The 14131-nt window shown below is 45.3% G+C and overlaps 1 protein-coding gene across 2 annotated transcripts in view; it reads left to right on the top strand.

Moving 5' to 3' along the window:
- The window catches only part of INO80 (INO80 complex ATPase subunit), a 123580-nt gene extending 109449 nt beyond the window's left edge, over positions 1-14131 (top strand). The window contains exons 30-36 of one of the 2 annotated variants that reach the window (XM_070378205.1): positions 5567-5725; positions 6362-6464; positions 7296-7384; positions 8894-9046; positions 9348-9507; positions 10213-10428; positions 12554-14131. In XM_070378205.1, coding sequence (XP_070234306.1) covers positions 5567-5725; positions 6362-6464; positions 7296-7384; positions 8894-9046; positions 9348-9507; positions 10213-10428; positions 12554-12771 — 1098 coding nt within the window. In that variant the 3' untranslated portion in view covers positions 12772-14131. Of the gene's footprint in view, positions 1-5566; positions 5726-6361; positions 6465-7295; positions 7385-8890; positions 9047-9347; positions 9508-10212; positions 10429-12553 lie in introns of both variants that reach the window. The other variant, XM_070378204.1, reaches the window with a different exon arrangement.

Below are 14131 nucleotides of genomic sequence, written 5' to 3' on the forward strand. Positions count from 1 at the left end.
CCCCATTCATGATCAGGGGTTGCTGTTTTATATAGACTGATAAAGCTCTGATAAGGTGACATTTGCGCCAAGATCTGAAGAAAGTGAGAAAAGCAAGCCAATTATGTATGTGGCCTAAAACAAGAGCATTCCAGGGAAAGGAGATAAGTGCAAAGCCCTGAGGTGAGAACACGCTTGGCATAATCGAAATGAAGCGAAGCCTTTTGTAGGGGGAACAGAATGAAGGTGGGCATAGTGGTGTCAAATGAGTGACCGAAGTAGATTGTATGGGACTTCATGGGCCATGGTTAGGATTTTGAGGTAAGAGGCTACTGGAAGGATTTGAGCAGAGAAAATGTGTCCTTCTGGCTTCCAGGGTTGTGGAGTGGGGAAGACCATAGGGAGAAAGGTGGAAGCAGGAAGTTCAGTTAGGAATTAGACATAAGGCAGTGGTGACTTGGGCAAGGATTGAAGTAGTGGAGGTGATGAGAGATACTTGGAATCTGCGTGTATCAGTATTTTGAAGGCACAGCCAGTGAGGTTTGCTGCTAAGACTGGATGTGGATCATGTGGGTCAAGGAGAAGTCCAAGGTGTTCAATGTGAGGAACTAGGGTGATGGAGGTACCAGCTACTGGTTAAGGGAAAGTGCACAGAGGAATGGGTTTGAGAAAGGAACTCAAGAGTTTGGTTTGGAGTGTATTAAGTTCAGGGTTCTTAGACATTAAGTAAGTGTCATGCAGGCAGTAGAGTGTGGTTTTTAGGAAAAAGATTGAGGCTCAAGATATATTTTGGAGTCACCAGGTCATAGGTAATGTTTAAGGCCGTGAGGCTGGATGAGGTCACCTGGGGAGACCTAGCATTGGTTCATTAGATTAAACTATCTTTCCCTTCTCAGCCTGCCTATCTCAGGTTTGATCTATGCTTTCTTAAGAAATGGTTCACCTAGCCGTTCTTTGGAATAACCCAAAAATAAGCAGGTTTGAGGGGCAGAGCTGCATTATGCTTCTGGTGTTGTGGGTTTTTTGCGCAGGCTTCTCTTGTTGTGGACCACAGACTCTAGGCAGAGATTCAGTAGTTGGAGCTTGTGAGCTCTTGAGCACGTGGCCTCAGTAATTGTGGTGCATGGGCTTAGTTGTTCCATGGCATGTGGAATCTTCCCGGACCAGGGATCGAACCTGTATCCCCTGCATTGGCAGGCAAATTCCCATCCACTGAGCCACCAGGGAAGTCCCATGCTTCTAGTTTTTACAGCTTGTCTTTCACAAGTGAACTACTCCAGCCAGTCAGAAAGAACCAAACCTAACCCTAACCTCACAACTAGAGGAGTAGAAATAGGTATTCTCTTTACTCCCTGGGACATAGAGGCTCTGAATATTCTGAGTCTCCAATTCTGAAACAGTTTACATTTAATTTTGAGGGGAAGGCTAAGGGACTCACAAATTAGAACCTCTTAGAATACTCAGGAAAAAAAAAAAATGGAACCACACCATTGAAATGAGTTGCTAGGTAATGGTTTGTGTGGAGTCAAGTTATACTCCCTGTGTGTATTATTAGAGAAACAATAAGTTTAACTGCTTGCCTGGCATTTTTCCTTTGCCCTGAGATTATTTAGCTTCAGAAAAGCCCCAGAACCATTTATGGACAAGGAAGAGGTTAGTCACCCTAAACTGTCAGGAAAAACTTAATGTTTTATGATTGAGAATGCATATATAAACATGTATTTGTAAACAGTGAGACTCTGACTCACTCTGTTAATAAAAACATGATTTTAGCATGAAATTAATGGCAGCTGCCCGTTACTGTCTGCCTTGTTCTTTGTGTATTCTTCGTAAAGTAGGCATTTGACATTGTTTAGCAAGGCATTGTTATAAACTGCGCTGTTGGTTTTGTTTTTGTGTCAGACTGTTTTAAATGTTTGTGCAGAAAGAGATTGAGGAGCTTTTGTCCCATAGTAGCAAGCAGTGTGAGAAATCTTATGTCCCATGAGACACCATGGGACAGCTTTCAGCCCTCCCAAGGAACTGAACTTCTAACGCATTCTCCACCCATTCCTTCCAAGTGTTGGTCCAGCTGTTTCCAGTTGTTCCTCTCAATTTTCCCATTTTCACTCCCTCATTCCCTGAAACTCTCTGTCTTTGACTTGGAGAGCCAAGAGCATCCCACACATCTCAGCTCTCACCTTCTTCCTTTGCTTCCCCTTCCCAGTGCCCTCCCAGCTTGCTGTTTAAAACTTCATAAAAGTGCTGACAATTAATGTATTTCCCCTTAGTCATTGCTGGGCCACGCATTGTGGACTGGCTCTGATCTTTCCTAGTTAAGTCAGTTGTTGTATTCTTAATTGTTGCTTGTTTTTCTCTAGAATGTCACTGAGCTCCATAAAGACAGGTGTCATAACTGTTCTACTCTGATGGACATTGTCTCCCCTGAGTTTATGTCAATGTTGATTCAGTGTTCATTTTTTATTGTCAAGGTAGATAATAACCATACATCTCATCTGGTGTTTATATCTCTCTTATTTTTGTCTTAACTTGCTAGCTTATAATATGTTTCTATATTATTTTTCTCTGTGTCTTTTTCTAGGTAGAATTTTTTTTTTAAACATCAACAGCTTATTAGATAGGGCTAAGTAGAATCTTATTTTATTTTCTTCCTCACCAGTTCTTTACCTCTTTTAATCCATTTGAAAGATAAAAGCCATTAAATTGGGGAAAGAGGGGACTTGAAAGTTAAATTGCAAACCTATCTCCTTGGGCTCCAATCTTCTTACTGTTGATGACCTCAAAAGAACCCAAGTTGAGTCAGGGTTGGTTGCCACTGAGACTTCTAGGAAAAATGTAAATATGGAGGAAACACTTGTGAAAATGATTCATAATACAGGGCTGCCCATTATGAGTTCATGCTGAACTATTCATTGCCTTAGGCTTGGACTACTGAAGGTACTGTCTTTTGGGTGTGACATCAACTCTCATTTTCCACATATGCAGTCATGTTAGGTATGTTGGGCAAACAGTTGCCCCCACCCCAGTTCAGTTGGAAGTCTCACTTTCATTAACTCTGTCCTCTCTTCCTTTGTTCTCCCTGAAAGTTTAAACTGAATTTTCTAGAATTTTGCCTATTGTGTTGAAGTTCCAGAATGTCCTGTGGTCAGGTTTTCTGTATTCCTCTAACAAGTGACAAATGTCATATACTTCCAAATCCTAGATCTGTGGACACTGGCTTAACAATAAGCTTTCATAATGATTTTCTTTCTTTGGCAGGCAGTTTGTCATTTCTTTTTCCTCAAGGATTCTAACTTATACTAAAAGTTGAGGGATTATACCTCATATGAGAGAGAGACAAAAGGAGCAGCATAAGAAAGAGCCAGTGGGGTTCTTGTAATTAGAGGCAAAAACATTAAAAATGCTGATGCCTTTTATCTATCTTCACATCAAGTGAGTTCTGCAGAAAATGGCAGAAGAATTGCTTCCATTATTAAATGAGAAAATTACTTACTTACGAATAGTGTTAGTCATAAGTCATAAGTTGCTCAGTCGTGTCTGACTCTTTGCGACCCCATGGACTGTAACCTACCAGGCTTCTCCGTCCATGGGATTTTTCAGGCAAGAATACTGCAGTGGGTTGCCATTTCCTTCTCCAGGAGGAGATCTTCCCAACCCAGGGATTGAACCTGGTCTCCCGCATTGTAGGCAGACGCTTTACCATCTGAGCCACCAGGGAAGTAGTGTTAAGCAATGGAAAAAGCATCTAGAGGAACAGTTCAAAAGAGATGAATTACTCTTTTGCTTACATTTTAGCACTTTTTCTAGTTTTCATCACGTCTTAGAGATTCTAGTATCAATTGACTAGTATTTGTAGAATTCTACTTTGTTCTGGTGGATGGTGTCTGTCCTCCAGTAACACTAGGCAGGAGAATTTTTAAAATACATAATACATATGAAATAATTGGATACCTTTAGAAAATAGTGACTACGTGGGAGCTTGGACCAGGATAGGCAATGCAACGTTTTGCTAATAGTGCGGGTTGTAAAAGGAGACTGTTAAGACTGTGAGCTCAGTCCAGTCTTCCCAATTTATGAGATGAAGGAAATATATCAGGTTTTTATGAAAATTTAGTGAGATATGTATGCACATCTGTTTTAAGTGCTTAACAGGTTTTGACCATTGTAATTTCTAATACGAATTCATAAGGAATAGGAAAAGGAAACATTGTTACAGGCAAGGGAGATCAGGGAAGTCTAAGTTGGAAAAACAGCTTGAGCAAGAAGTGGTACAGTCAAACTAACCTAAGTGAGGGATACCAAAGAGAACTATCTGACAAAAGGGAAGAGGTGTGTTTGTATTAGGAAAGAATAAAAGTGAAGTTGTCTTAGTATATAGCTGCTGCTGCTGCTAAGTCGTTTCAGTCGTATCCGACTCTGTGCAACCCCATAGACAGCAGCCCACTAGGCTCCCCCATACCTGGGATTCTCCAGGCAAGAACACCGGAGTGGGTTGCCATTTCCTTCTCCAATGCATGAAAGTGAAAAGTGAAAGGGAAGTCGCTCAGTCGTGTCCGACTCTTAGCGACCCCATGGATTACAGCCCACCAGGCTCCTGCATCCATGGGATTTTTCCAGGCAAGAGTACTGGAGTGGGGTGCCATTGCCTTCTCCGAAGTAAACTGAAGAAAGAGACTGGGATCTCAGAAACCCGCTGATCTTGAAGCATCAGTGAACCAGATGTAGGTGGTGAGGGCCTGGCCCAGGAGAAGGACAGTGGGAATATAGAAAGAATGAGTTTGTTTTGAAGAAGTACTGGCTAGATTTGGTGACTTGGTTGAACGTAGAGAAAGACACATGAGCTATGAGGGTCACTTTGAACTGGCTTTCTTTTAAGAGATCCACTGTATTGCTAGTAGCTTCAGGACTGAAGATCCAAGATTCTGTTGGTTTTAGGATCACCTATGGGTCAGAGGAGTAGGGAGTACATTTTGTTCTTTGTGTTTGTTGTTTAGCAAACAAGAAGTAGCTTCCAGAGAACCCTTTAAACATTTCTTGCCTGAAATTCAAGAGACAGGAAATGACCCCGTTAGTGCGAACCTGAGAACGCCAGGAAAGCCATGCCTGTCTCTTACCAAGGTAGGCTTGGGGTTAAGAAGAATTTCACATCCCAGGCCCACTGCTTATTTAGTCTGTGTGGTCTTGGATAGTCTCTGAGTTCCCTGAGTCTCAGTTTCCTCATCTATTTATATAAAACAGGGGTTTTTAATAGTGACTAAATCTTAGTGGTAGTGGAATTTAAGTGAGTTAATACACATAAAACATCTAGTACAATGATTGGCAAATAGTAAGCCCTGGATGTTAAGTATTAATATTTTTGCCATTCTCTTTTTAAATGAAAACCCTGAAAAAAGCTCAGAGTCTTTCGCCCAGAGCAGGTGAAGGAATGGCTTGGTTTTATGAGTAGATATCTGTTCATCTTTATATCATAGAAAAAAATCTGGTATCAAACTGTTGAAATAGATGAATGGCTGGGTTGCTGTCAGAATTCCTGGTATTGCCCTGAGAGTGCCTCAGTCTTTGCTGTATTCCTGTCCTGCCTGCACAGGTGATTTTTTATGATAGCGATTGGAACCCCACTGTGGACCAGCAGGCTATGGACAGGGCCCACCGCTTGGGGCAGACAAAGCAGGTTACTGTCTACCGACTCATCTGTAAGGGCACCATTGAAGAACGCATTCTGCAGCGAGCAAAGGAGAAGAGCGAGGTAAGCAGAAGGCAAAGGAGGTACTGTGCTGGTAGAGAAAGTAGTTCAGCCACAGTGACTGACCGAGACTAAGACTCTCGGCTTTCATTGGTCATGAAAGCCCTGAGATTTCTTGTGACTGGAAGAGAAAATGAAGTCCTATACAAAAGCAGCACGTACTGGCCTGGCCATTCCTCACTTCTTTTCTTCTGGAATGGTATCTACACACAGTATTCTCCTGTCGTTCATTTGAAGAAGATCCCAGTTGTGGCCCTCGTGTTTGACATAGTTTCACATTCGTGGGAAGAAGAAACGGCCTTTGCTCCTGCCCTAGTATTCTCGGTGTGATCAGCCTCTGAGCTGTATGCTTAATTTGCTAGTTTCTAAAAAAATTATCATTTTTGGTTCTTTTCCGTCTTGATTCAGTATTATTGGATCTTACAGCTGTCAACAGTTTCAGGCAAAGAAGCTCTCATCGTCCTTTCTCTTGGCACAAATGACCTGGATGAGCCAGTCACAGAAATGGAAAAAAAAAAAAAAGGAAATCCAGGGGCCTCACCAGAACTACAGATTGAGAAACTTGTTTCTGTTTGGATATTTTCCATAAGGGAACAGATGCCTATTGGTGATTTTTTTTGTTTGTTTGTTTTGTATTAGATTCAACGGATGGTGATTTCTGGTGGAAACTTCAAACCAGATACCTTGAAACCCAAAGAGGTGGTTAGTCTTCTTCTAGACGATGAAGAGTTGGAAAAGAAATGTACGTATTCTAGACCTCTTATTAATGCGCTTTCCTTACAGAGATGATTCCTCTGGCTCCACATATCTGAAAACGAAAAGGCCCTTGACTATGTCCCAAGGGTAGGCAAAGCCAGACTGTGTTTGGGGAGAAACATTTTTTTGGTTAATATTTTGTTTTAAAGCTCACACAAGGATATGTTATGGAGTATAAAGAAATAGGTGTATTTTTAGAGTAATATGACTTCAAATAAATGTGTACAGGAAGGCTGTCTCCTAGATTTCCTCAGCAGTAATGAATTTACTCTCTTCTGTCCAGAGAAATATTTTTGTGAAATTAATGGAAAAGTTGGAAAAGCACACTGCCATATGTAATATTCAGACCCTTCTCCCAGTATTTCTGGCTTTTGAGAAGCCAGAAAGTGGGTTTCAGACTTAACCTTGTAAACTTCTACAGGCATGGACAGCATCACATCAGAAAATGTGATGAAGCACCTTTCTTACGGTGCCCACGTGTGCCACTGCCTTCTGAAAACCTTTCAGGACTCTGTAACCATACTCGATCTGTGCCGTGCACAGATATTAAACGGCTGAAAAGAAAAGGAAAAAGGAGAGGCATGGAAAGGCCCGTGACAATGAGACTGAATCATGGTTTGAACCCCAAAACTGTTTAGAATCCAAGGAACTCTGTTCGTTCTCCAAGTTAGGAAACCATGAGTTATCTGCCTGCCTTAAATGGATAGAAGTCATACCTTGAATCATAAATATCAGAGAATAAGGCCACCTTAGTTTCAGAGAATAAGGATCAGGATTGCCACAGGTGCTTCATTAGATCTTAAAATTTTCTTGATAGTGAGACTCCGGCAAGAAGAGAAACGGCAGCAGGAGGAAACCAACCGAGTTAAAGAACGCAAGCGCAAGCGGGAAAAGTACGCAGAGAAGGTATGTCAAGTTGGGGTGGTGGACTGGGGCTGATGGGGGTGCTGAGTGGTCCCTCCAGAAAAGACTGTACAATGCATGCTTGTCATCTTGGTTGCTGGTTGGTATCCAGCTCCATCTGTGTGTGTTATGTAATAGTTCTGTCCTGACTGACAATCGAGCAGGGGAAATGCAGCCTTGGTAGGGTAGTACTCCCCACACAGACAGAATTATATTATATGGGTCTGTGGTCACATGTAATTGTAGAAACCTTTTGTTGGGACTTTTTTTAAAAGCTTAAGTCCAAATGTGAGTAAGATGAATGTTAGATTATTAGATTCTGCAGAATCTTAAAAAGGGCCTAAGAGGTCATTAGATCCAGTCCTTCTGCCATAATTCTTCTAGTATCATCTACTATGGGAAAATTAAATCACTGTCACACTATTCTTCTCTTTCTCCAATTCGTGCTAAGGATTTGGGCTGAGCTGTTTTTTGCCTCTTTTTTTTTTTGTATCCCTTTTGACATGTCCTGCTTGAGCCTACCAGGCTAGCTGCAACATGGGATGTAGTTCCCCTCCATTTCTTCCTGTCTTGCTGTTTCTGCACATGTGCCAGTAATCCTTATCATAACCTAGTCTTTATTGTTGTTTAGTCCCTAAGTCATGTCCGACTCTGCGAACCCGTGGACTGTAGCCCAGCAGGCTTCTCTGTCCATGGGATTACCCAGGCAAGAGTACTGGAGTGGGTTGCCATTCCCTTCTCCAGGGGATCTTCCCAACGCAAAGATTGAACCCAAGTCTCTCCTACATTGCAGGCAGATTCTGTACCGTCTGATCCACCAGGGAAGCCCCAAAGACATACCATATTAACCCTAATATAGATCTAGATACAAGTGCTGTTAGGTGCAGTGGATGAATGTGATTCCCAGAATTTTCTAAGCACACTCTGATTCCACATCTCTAACCTGTGACAAAGCCCTGCTGAACTTGGCTCTAGCACTGTTTGGTGTAGCTCAGTCACTCAGTGCTTAAGCATTTTCATGTAAATTGAGGAGATAATGAAAAGCCACTTCAGTATTCCTTGTGTATGAGAAGAACCTTCATTCCCCTTATGCATATTTAAAAAGAAGGCAGAGTAAAAACAGATGTGCAAAAATAAACTAAGAGCACAGGGGCCCTCCTGCTTGTGGGGCTGCATTGGTTCAGCCTGATAAGTGCTGCGAGGCTGCGCTGGAAGCTGACCGACCCTCGCCCTGTTCAGATTCTGTTTGGCACAGCTCCATTCAGTGTGACTGGCCTTTCAACTCTGTATTATTGTGGTAGAATATGCATAAACTTGTACTAAGTGATTCCTTTCCTCCTTCCTTGGGATTTTTTTTTTCTTTTTTAATAATATGCTAATTGAATAAAGTGAAACTTAGACATTTACAAAGAGTCAAATATCTGTCATCACTTTCTTTTCCAACCCCATTTTTCTCTCAGTGCCTAGCCTCATGTTTTTTTCTGTATTTCTTGATTTGTGTGTTCCCAGAAGAAAAAAGAAGATGAATTGGATGGCAAAAGGAGAAAGGAGGGTATGAACCTGGTGATCCCATTTGTTCCCTCAGCTGATAACTCCAATCTCTCTGCGGATGGGGACGACTCCTTCATCAGCGTGGACTCAGCCATGCCCAGCCCTTTCAGTGAGGTGAGGCTCCTTTTATTAGTGATGCCTTCATCGCAGCAGTGAGGGCTGTGTCCTTACTGGGTAGCTTTTGCTTTTTGGGGGATTTGCCTGCCTTGTAAAGGGGGTTTCACAAGGAATCCATTAGGAGAAAAGCAAATGAAGGCGAACTGCCTTCTCCAGAGCCACAGTAGGGGGTCTGAATCTCAGGAGTGATGCCAGGGAGGAGAGGGAATGTGGGGGAGGCCTGGGAAGCATGTCCTCACTTAGGCACGAGGGCCGAAGGCTCTGAGAGGAGTGGTGATCATGACCCTTCCGCCTCTAGATCTCCATCAGCAGTGAGCTGCATACTGGCTCCATTCCCCCGGACGAGAGCAGCAGCGACATGCTGGTCATTGTGGACGACCCCGCCTCCTCAGCCCCTCAGTCCCGAGCCACCAACTCCCCTGCTTCCATGACGGGCTCTGTCTCAGACACTGTGAATGGTGAGTGATGCAGCTGTCCCTGCCGCTTGGGCGGGGTCCTGGTTCCTTCTCAGATAACGGCGTTTTCTACCTTCTTTAAAGAAGAGTGGAGTAGAGCAGAAAACATTTGAAGTCTCATTGTTTTACTAGCCTGTTTAAGTGAAAGGGAGAATGAGAAAGCTTAGGGAAAACAAAATAAGAACTTCATAAAGATTTCGAACTTCTTTGTTTTCTAGCCATTCCTGTTCTTCATAGTTCACCCTTATTTGTGCTAGTTTTTAGTTATAGTTAACTTTTCCGGGCCTTTCCTCACTTTGTTCTGTGGTGCCCAGTGTTGCTGCTATTTCTTGAGTCCCTCTACATGTGCAACTTGGGAGTAAAAGTCGATTCCCCAAGGCAGGAGAACATTGGACTGTGCAGGTGAATCACAAGTAGCACATCCCTGGAGTTCGTTTAGTAATGATCTAGTTTAAAGAAAAAATCAGGAGTAATGGCACCACTCTTAGAGAATTGAAAAGCAACTTGAAGTGTCAGGCCGTTGTAGCTACTCACAGTTCTTACTAATGCTGTGTAACTGTGTGGCTCAGCCATTAAATTGGGACATAGACCTCCCTAGGAGTCCTGAAACAAAACACCCCGAAAGCCATCTTCTGTGTCCAGGAGAAGATTCCCGTCACACATAAGAAATTGACTTTTTTCCCCCTCTTGACCAATTTCTTCCCACAGGGATTTCCATTCAGGAAATGCCAGCTGCAGGACGTGGTCATTCAGCCCGAAGCCGAGGCCGCCCTAAAGGTTCGGGAAGCACAGCCAAAGGAGCCGGAAAGGGCCGGAGCCGGAAGTCCACTGCAGGCAGTGCTGCCGCCATGGCAGGAGCCAAAGCAGGGGCTGCTGCAGCCTCTGCCGCTGCCTATGCTGCATACGGGTACAACGTGTCTAAAGGTACGGGGGCCCCAGGGACTAAGGTGCCATTCTGGCTGGGGCTAGTCTGGAGGGCTGCTGAGCATTCTGCCAGGTAGAGCAGGCAGGACACCCCTGGGCCCAGAGCCCCTTCCCAGAGCCCATGTTGGAGTGCGCCTCTGCACCAAGTGGTCCTGAGACTCCTTGTGCTCTTGTGACTTAGTGTAGTGCTGCCTTCAGAGTGGAAGTAACTGAAAAACAAAAAGGTGAATTTCTTGACCATGTTGCTTTAAACATTTCTCCTGCTTTGAGAACTGATTTTTTTCCCCCAGACTCACATTTTAATAATTACATTTCTGTAGTGCAGACTAGCATAGTTAACAGTTACCCAGTAGCTTAGTTGGTAAAGAATCTGCCTGCAATGCAGGAGACCCCAGTTCAGTTCCTGGGTCGGGAATATCTGCTGGAGAAGGGATAGGCTACCCACTCCAATATTCTTGGGCTTCCCTTTTGGCTCAGATCCCCTGGAAAAGGGAAAGGCTACCCATTCCAGTATTCTGGCCTGAAGAATTTCATGGACTGTATAGTCCACAGGGTCGCAAAGAGTCGGACACAACTGAGCAGCTTTCAGCTTTGTGAGCCACCACCTTAGGATTAAACACCTGCTGTAGGGACTTCCCTAGCGGTCCAGTGGTTAGGTCTCTGCTGTCACTGCTGAGGGCCTGGGTTCAGATCCCACTAAGAGCCCACAAGCTGCGCTGTGCCAAAACACACACACACACACAACCCAGCACTTGTGTGCATGGGAGTATAACACATGGACCCCGTACCTGAATATATAGTGAAAATGAGACAAGGAAGCCATGCATGGAATGTGTTTAGCAGCAGTACAAGGCAGTATGTTAGCATTGAGTGAGAGAAGAGGAAAGGCCTTAATTGTGGTAGATCAGGAGGAGGAGGACCTGTGTACTTGATGACTAAGTTTCCAAACTCAGAAGGAAAGAGAAGGTTGATGAAGGATTTCCACTGGTGACAGAGGGTTTAACGACCTGGGCATATTGGAGGTCACCGAGCAGGTCAGTCAGACTGTGCAGCAAAGGGCCTGTGGGAGTCAAGGTTGGAAAGACCTGATGGGCAGAAGCTTATCAGATGTGTGACCATGGGCTCTCGGAGTGGTGAGAAGGGCAGCACTTGCCATTCGGGCATTGCTCTCCATTCAGAACACACGCTTAAAATTTAGGGTGTTGCATCAAGTAACAGCATTATTGAATAGAAAGTTCTCAATAAGTGATCATTTACCTCCCCTTTCTCCTCCTTTCTCCTTTGTTCAACAACTGTGAAGTATAATAGCCCAGCCCTGTGTTTCTCAACTTTTTGCCAGCTCATCACATCCTTGGAAAAATAGCAGTCTGGCAGCAGTTAAGGCTGCCATGGCAGGGTTTCACCCCCACATGGGGCAAAACATGACACTCCTCAGGCTTTCTTCTAGAGGCAACAGGGGGCAGAGTGTCCCAAGAAACACTGACAGTGCTTGGTGACTGGGCACGGAAAGCAAGGGATTCGGTCATTGCCTCCAGCTCCACTGTGGGTGAGAGTATTCACGAGTCTGCCTACCGAGCACGTAGAATTCCTTTTTAGGAATGTTAGAAAGAGTTGCTGTACAGGAGATTCGAACCAGCTCCTTAAAAGCATTAGGGCTTAGAGAGCAGGGTGGCTGCGTGCAACACAAGAACTGCGTGTGTAGACATAGGATAGAGTGGGCAGCCTTGTGCCCTCTGGTCAGATGGACTGAGGAGTAAAGGACATCTTCTGAAACTAAGAAGGAAGCAGCTCACAAGTGCTGTCCCAGGAAGGAACCAGGCCTGTATAAGAAAACACATCAATGCCTGTCACAGCTCTTCCTGTAGCCTTGGCTTCCCAGCGAGTAACGCGTGCTCTGCTCTTGACTGCCTAGGTGACATCTGCTCCCTGTAGATGCAGTAATGTGGAGAGGGCTGGGCAGGTATTGGTTTTCTCTTACAGGAAAAACAGGTGACAGGAAGAACAAGTGGTACAGGGTTCCCCACAATCTCACCTCCAGACCTGACTCCAGGAACCAGGGTCTGGCGCTGAGGCAGCTCAGATGGGACAGACGCTTACACCCTTGCCTCTCTTTGTCTCCCGGCAGGAATCTCCGCCAGCAGTCCTCTGCAGACGTCCCTTGTTCGGCCTGCTGGCCTTGCTGACTTTGGACCTTCAAGCGCCTCTTCTCCCTTGAGCTCCCCTTTAGGCAAAGGAAATAATCTTCCTGGGACTCCCAAGAGCCTCCACTTGACCAGCAGCCTAGCCCCAGACTCCCTGGTCCGGAAACAGGGCAAAGGCGCCAAGCCCTCGGGAGGACGGTAACCACCTGGCCCTCCAGCTTCCTTCAGCCACTCCGGGGGCTCATGCCCTGGCCTGCAGGTGGTCTTTGGATAGCTTGCCCAGTGCAGCATCTTCCATCCCAAGCCACGGGGCAGCAAGGACCAGTTGCAACAAGGGAAAGACAGGCAGGTGGCTGGTGTGAGGACTTGGATCATCCGTGTCTCAAGAGGAATGCTCTGGGGTTGCCTGTAGGAAAAAGGCCCAAGGACAGGGATCAGACCCACAGCCTCTCAAAGGACCTTATAGGCAAGTCTTAAACCTCACACTGGGGAAGGGCTGACAGAGACCCCATCTCGATGCTCAGGCACATAGTCTCCATCCCCATTCCACTCTTCAGCTCTGGCCGTGTCCCTTGCAAAGGCTCTAAAAGTGCTGTGAAGAGCCTTCCACGGTGGAGACTTCTCTTAGGGCTGTGATTTCCTGGGGGGCCCGGAAGGGAGGAAATCATGTAGTTGGTGTTCTCAGTTGTTGAGCAACCCAAGTCTCCAAACCCATTCACCAGAGTGTTACGGCTGAGGAGAGTAGCAAATGCAGGACAAGGTGGTGGCTTTGAGGATGGCACAAGGCTAGGGGCAGCAGGCGTGGAGGCAGTTGTTTCCCAGCATTTCCTCTCCTGCCCTGCATGGTTCGAATCAGAGAACCTTCAGGTCCCACCAGCAAAAGTAGCCACAGCTCCCACCCCGGGACTCCCAGAAGCCAGTAGGAGACCAGGAGCCACCTCAATCAGCAGGACAGCCTCACTGCCCCTCTTGCAGGCTCCCCTTGCCCCTCCTGAATGCACAGTCTCCCCGCCCTTGCCCTTCAGCCCCCTGCTTGGCTGTATGCACTGTCTGTATTGCACTGAGAAAGGAAGGGACGGTGGAGAGAGATGGAGAGGATGGAGCAAGGGCAGGCTCAGCACCCACCTCCCAGCCTGGCCCCGCCAGCCCGAGCTCGCTTCCCTTCAGGAGCGGCAAAGGGGTGGTGTTCACATGGGAGGTGTTTCTGCCTATCCCCAGCCTGATGTCCCTGGTGGAGCAGGTGCTTCTGGGCGGGTCCGCCTCTAATTTGCACACCTGAAAATCGCGGAATTGAGTTTAGATAGATTGATTTTTTAAACTTTTTTTTTGAGTAGGGGTGGTAGGGGAATCATTTAATTTAAATCATTAAGATTCCCCTGTCCAAACCCAGACTCCTGTGTACAGATGCTATTTAGAGGGAATCAGAAAAATGCCAAGCCTTTTTTCTCTTTGAATGTGCTGTCTATTTTTATAACTGAACCTGTACATATGTATAAAGAGAGACACATCTTTCTTTTACTAACTGGAGAAAATCTTAAATAAAATGGAGTGAGATAATTTTA

Source organism: Bos mutus, chromosome 10 (genome assembly GCF_027580195.1).
Source record: "Bos mutus isolate GX-2022 chromosome 10, NWIPB_WYAK_1.1, whole genome shotgun sequence".
Lineage (NCBI taxonomy): Eukaryota > Metazoa > Chordata > Mammalia > Artiodactyla > Bovidae > Bos > Bos mutus.